Here is a 6000-nt window from a genome sequence, read left to right as displayed (position 1 = left end):
GAAGGGTCATCCTGCAGGAACGGGGTGCCAAGCTGTGCCGTGCCACGGCAAGCTGTGCATAGCTGAGCTGTGCTGTGGCAGCTAAGCTGTGCCGTGCCATGATAAACCGTGCCAGCCAAGCCAAGCTATGCCATGATAAACCTCACCGGCTGAGCCACGCCATGCCGTTCTGAGCTGTGCCAGCAGCACCGTGCTAAGCCCTGCGAGCCGAGCCGAGCCATGCCGAGCCGTGCCATGCTTTGCCAAGCCACGCTGTGCCGTATTAATCCGTGCGATGCCGAACCGAGCCGAGCCGAGCCGTGCCGAGCTGCGCTGCGCTGTGCCGGCGGCCGCTCTCCCCCACGCGGCGGCGCGGCGGCGGCGCTTCGCCCCCCCCACCGGCGCTCTCCCCGCCCCGGGGGCCCGGCCGGGCGCGGATTGGTGCGCGGCGCCGGCCCCCTCGGAGCGCGGCCGCCATCGGGGCTATTTGACGTGTCGGTCGGGAAGGGGAAGGGTTTTGTCTCGCCGGGGCCGCCGCCGCCGCCGCTCCGCCGCCCGCCCGGCCCGGCCCGGCCCCGCGGAGCCCGGCGCGCCGCCCGCCGCCGCCGCCCGCCCCAAATGAGCGGTGCCCCCGGCGGGCCCCGGCCGAGGACCCCGCCGAGCCGCGGAGCCGCGGGCGCCCCGTCGCCCCGGCCGCCCCCCGCCGACCCGCTGCGCCAGGCCAGCCGGCTGCCCATCCGCGTCCTGAAGATGCTCAGCGCCCACAGCGGCCACCTCCTGCACCCCGAATACCTCCAGCCGCTCTCCTCCACGCCCGTCAGCCCCATCGAGGTCAGTGTTCCCCCCGCTCCCCTTTCTCTCCCCGATCCTTTTCCCTTCCCGTCCCCGCGCTCTGGCTCGCCGCCCGCTGGCCCCGGGGTGGGACGTGAGACGTGGGATGGGGTTGGGGTGGGGGGGGGGGGGGCCGGACCGGGGGGTGCCGTCGGGTCCCCCCCTGACCGGCGCCGCGCTCCGCTCCGCCCGCAGCTGGACGCCAAGAAGAGCCCTCTGGCGCTGCTGGCCCAGACCTGCTCGCAGATCGGCAAACCCGACCCTCCGCCCTCCTCCAAGCTGAACGCCGTCGCCTCCGCCGGGCTGCCCGCCGCCGACAAGGAGCCCTCCGCCCGCCCCGCCGCGCTCAAACCGCCGGGCGGCAGCGGGGACGCTCCGCCCGAGGACAAGTCCAGCTTCAAGCCCTACTCCAAGGGCGGGGAGCCGCGCAAGGAGGGCCCGGACAAGGCCGGCTTCCGCGTGCCCAGCGCCGCCTGCCCGCCGTTCCCCCCGCACAGCGCCGCATCCCCGGGCGGCTCCCGCGGCGCGTCCCCGCAGCACGCCGAGCCCAAGGGCGCCGACGACAAGAAGGAGCCCGAGGCGGGCAAGCCCGGCCCCGACGGGGCGAGCGGGGCTTTGGGGCGCGGGGCGGCGGCGGAGTCCGGGGCGCACGGCGAACCCCCCTCATCGGGCCGCAAATCGGAGCCCCCAGCGCTGCCGCCCGCCGCCGGCCATGTGGCCCCCGTGTCTCCTTACAAGCCGGGCCACTCCGTCTTCCCGCTGCCGCCTTCCAGCATCGGTTACCACGGCTCCATCGTGGGCGCCTACGCCGGGTACCCCTCGCAGTTCGTGCCCGGGTTGGACCCCAGCAAAGCGGGGCTGGTGGGCAGCCAGCTGCCCGGGGCGCTGGGGCTGCCGGGGAAGCCGCCCAGCTCCAGCCCGCTGACCGGGGCCTCGCCGCCCTCCTTCATGCAGGGATTATGCCGGGACCCGTACTGCCTGAGCTACCACAGCGCCTCGCACCTGGGCTCCGGCAACTGCTCCAGCTGCGTGCACGACGCCGGCAGCCTGAAGAGCGGATACCCCCTGGTGTACCCCGCGCACCCCCTGCATTCGGTGCACACCACGCTCTCCTCCGGCGGCACCCCCAGCCTGCCCGGCCACCCCCTCTACACCTACGGCTTCATGCTGCAGAACGACCCCCTGCCTCACATATGCAATTGGGTGTCTGCCAGCGGACCCTGCGATAAGAGGTTTGCCACCTCGGAGGAGCTGCTCACCCACCTACGGACCCACACGGCGCTGCCGGGCGCGGAGAAACTCTTGGCCGGTTATCCCACGTCGGGGTTGGGTTCGGCCGCTTCCTGTCACCTCCACCTCCCGCCCGCCGCCCCCGGCAGCCCCAGCACGTTACCGGCCTCCCTGTCCTTGAGGAGCCCACACACTTTGGGACTCAACAGGTATCACCCGTACGGCAAGAGCCATTTGCCCGCAGCCGGAGCTCTCCCCGTGCCGTCGTTGCCGGCTGCCGGACCTTACTACTCCCCCTACGCTCTCTATGGCCAAAGACTGACTTCAGCTTCTGCACTGGGATATCAGTAACCACGGCGGCCCCTTCCCCTCGCCGAGCCCCCTCCCCCCCCTTCCCTCCCGACCCCCCCCCCCTCGGCTCCCTCCTTGGAACTGTGTATTTATTTACTGTATGTTAGCTTAAAGCTGGGAATATAAGTGCATTAATACACCAATGAATCGATGGTATGCAAAAAAAAGTCTGTGTCCAAAAAAAAAAAAAAAAAAAAAAAAAAAAGAAAGAAAAGAAAAAAAAAAAAAGAAAAAATATTTTCTTTGCAGGTGTGGGACTTTGTTTTTTTTTTTTTTTTTCGTTGTTTTTTTTTTCCCTGTTATTTCTTTTAATTGATTTTTTTTTTTTCCTTCCCCCCCCTTCTTCGTTTTCCCCCTGAGAAATTCTTGCATGACTCCCAACGCATAGAGGAACAAAAAGACAAAAAAAAATTCAACCACGTTTCTTCCTCCTCCTCCTCCTCCTCTTCCTCCTCCTCCCCCCCCCCCCCCCCCCCCACCTCATTTATCGTTCTGGGATTCAGTTTCTCTTCCTTTGTGAAGTTAACAGACGTCCATTTTTTAATTATTATTGGTGTTTTTTTTTTCTTTTTTTTTTTTTTTTTCTTTTTTTTTTGCCAATGCGTTTTGGGGCTGCGGATGGAGCGGCCCCCGCCCCGCGGCTCTCGCCCGGCCCTTCCGCGGGGACGAATCCCATTTTCTCCCCCTTATCCTTTCTCCTCCTCCTCCTCCCCTCGGGGCTGCGGGCTTCCACCCCGACGGCGGCGGCGGCCCCACGGACGGAACGGCGGCGGTGGCGGCGGCGGGCGCGGGGCCGCCCGGCCGGGAGGGCTGCGAGCATTGCGGGTGACTTAAGAGCTGCGGCTTGGTAAGTCTTATTTTGTTAATAAATGAATACTTGGTTATATTCACCCTGTGGTGTGGTTTCTCTTCCCCTCGACCCCGCGGCTTTGTCCGTTCGCCCGGTGGTGCGGGATGCGATGCGGGATGCGGGCTCCATCTAGCGGCGCGGGGCTGCGGGCGGTGCGGGGTTCGGGGCGATCCCGGTAAGGAGCGGTGCCGGGATCGCGCGTGGATGTGTTGCGGGGGGAACGGGGGGGTTGTGCTGGGTTTGTCCGTGCGTGGAGGAGAGAGGGAAGGTTCGAGAATTGGTGCGAGGATCCCCGGTGTTCCTGTCCCTCCCCCCCCGCAGCTGCATCCCCATAGGAATTCAGGCTTAGGGACCCCCTCCCCACCGCCATCCCCGCACAGGATGAGCTGTGCCAACCCCCCCTCTCCGTTTCGTCATTCCCACCCACCTCTATGGGCCGGGGGCTGCTCTGCTGAGCCCACCCCACACCAACACCTGTGCCAAACGCTGCTCCCTGCACAGCCCCACTGCTCCCATTGCCCCACATGGCTTTTCCTTTTTTTTTTCCCCTGCTGTTGAGTGCTTTGCTCCTGTTGCATTTTTTCGGGTGAGTCATGCAATTAATCCCAGTTAATTGCCTGCTCTATATTGCCTTATGCCCCGCGTTTAAATTCCTTTGTGTCTTTTGAGCTGAAAAATAATGCGCTTAAAACAGAGACTTGTTTGGCCAATGGGGTTTTTATTTTTCCTTCCAGTGAGCAGCCAGGGGCCGGGTGATGGCTGGAGCTCCCCAATGCATATAGGGCAGGTGGGGGTCCAGCTGTCCCGTGGCTGTCAGACCCCAGTTTTGGGGTCTGCAATGAATCTGGCCCAGGTCTGGTCGGTGTTGGTAGCATGAAGGCCTGGGTGCTGCAGGATGGGGTTTGCTCCTTGCTCTTCCCCGGGATGCCAGGCTCGGTGCCACCCATCCCCACATCCTTGCTGAGTGCCAACCCTGTGGGCATTGCAGCAGCTGCGACCTTTGGTGCTGGGCATTGCAGGGCAGTGGTGGTGTAAATCATGGCGTAGATCACCGCTCCTCCACTGCGGCTTTGAAATCCCACACAGGTCGCTGCTGTGGGCGTTTTGCTCCCCTGTGCTTTGAGGTGTCCTCACTGCATGCTCTCTGTGCTCTGTGGCTGCTGTGCCCACAGTGCATGGGATGCCTGCGGGCTGTCGGGGTGCTCCATGCCAGCTCTGGTCAGCCCCGCTCTGCAGGGGGATCTCTGCCTCTCAATTCTCTCCGAACCCCCCTGGAGTTTTTCTTGCTACAGAACTGAGCCATGCCTTCTCTGCACCTCCGGTGCTGCTCCAATGCATCCCATAATGCTGACAGCTCCTTGGGGAACTGCTTTTCCCCTCCCTAAAGACTGCAGCACCGGGGCAAGCATGTGTAAACACTGCCAAGTATCATCTGATAGCAATTGACACTCAGGGCTTTATCTGCAGGGAAATGAGAGCGTTGCCGAGATATTAAATAACTCCCCACCTATCGCCTGCCCAGGTACTGCAGAATTCATTTTATAATCAGAGCACTGGGATGCACTTTATTAATCATTCTGTCTAACATCCCGCACTCCACAGTTTCGGTTTAGATTTGATTCAATCCTGTCTTTCTGCAAAATATGTGGCTGAGTGGGTCGGGTAATGTATGGCTTAATTTAGAGTTGTATGGGTTTGAATTACCATTTTCATCACGTGCCGAGCATGAATGTGTTGCATCGTTTATAGAGAGAAAGGCACGAGGTTTCCAACCTCTCCGGGAATTCACCTGGAGGGAAAGAGGGACCAGAAAGGGCCTTTCAGAGCAGGCAGGGAGCGCCGGGCTGGGGCAGCGCAGGTGGGTGTTGGGCCACAGAAGGGTGTGCTGGAAGCTGTGCTGGCAGCAAACGAAGCTCAGCATTGCATAACAACAACTTTTCCAGCGAGCCCTGAATTGCAGGAGACCTCCAGCGGTTGACTCTCAGGTGACCCCGATCCCCACGGCCGGCTCTAATAACACCAGCTGTCAGTTAGCCCGGCTCCGACCGGGGAGGAAAAAGCACTGATTATCCAAATACAGTCATTAAAGGGGAAATGTGTTTTTAGGACTGTCAGAGTGATTAATGAGGGTTAGCAATCCTTGCAAATGCACTTGTTTAGTCTAACTGGCAGCCTCTATTTTCCTATTGATTTATTGCAGCGGTTGCTGAGGCCGCGGTGTGTGGAAGCAGTCGGACGCTCCGCGCTGTGCGGAACGCACACGGGTTCCTCCATGCAGGGTGAAGGCTCTGCCCCAAACCCAACAAAGGCAGCACTGTACCTCATGCCGGGGTTGGGACGGCCCAGGAGCGCACGCACTGCACTCAGCCATCCTGCATTCCTCGTCGGTATCCCACCGGTACGGCCCGAAGCATCCCTGCATCCAACAGAACGCGAGCTGTGTCGGTTCGGATGGGAACCCCGCACAAAGCTCTGGGAAGCAAAGTCTTGCAGGGTTGAGGCCGAGGGCTCCGGTCGAGCTGCTGAGCTGTGGTGGGTGGATGAGAAGCTTCCCAGCTGCACAAAGCAGCTTTTCTTTCCCCCGGTGGACGCCCCGGATAATACAGGCTCTGTGCTCCGTGCCCGCGGCTCCGCTCCAGGGGTGCTCGGCGTGGAGAAACAGGGAGGAGGGCTCAGGAAGGCGGCTGTGGTTTGTCCCCAGCAGGGCTGATAGCAGCGTGTGGGCAGGAGCAAGGAGCGAGGGCTTTGAATACCCCAAA

The 6000-nt window shown here is 62.1% G+C and overlaps 1 protein-coding gene across 1 annotated transcript; it reads left to right on the top strand.

The window, feature by feature from the left end:
* Positions 1–597: 597 nt before the first annotated feature.
* On the top strand, positions 598–2391 carry ZNF703 (zinc finger protein 703; the record flags this gene model as incomplete). The annotated part of the gene is made up of 2 exons (XM_079547424.1): positions 598–810; positions 1006–2391. 2 exons carry the CDS (start codon positions 598–600, stop codon positions 2389–2391), a joined length of 1599 nt encoding a protein of 532 aa, XP_079403550.1.
* Positions 2392–6000: the final 3609 nt, after the last annotated feature.

This window comes from Tetrao urogallus (genome assembly GCF_951394365.1).
Source record: "Tetrao urogallus genome assembly, chromosome: 27".
Taxonomy (NCBI): Eukaryota; Metazoa; Chordata; class Aves; order Galliformes; family Phasianidae; genus Tetrao; species Tetrao urogallus.
The sequence above is the reverse complement of the archived record's forward strand: the minus strand, read 5'-3'. Positions and strand labels throughout refer to the sequence as shown.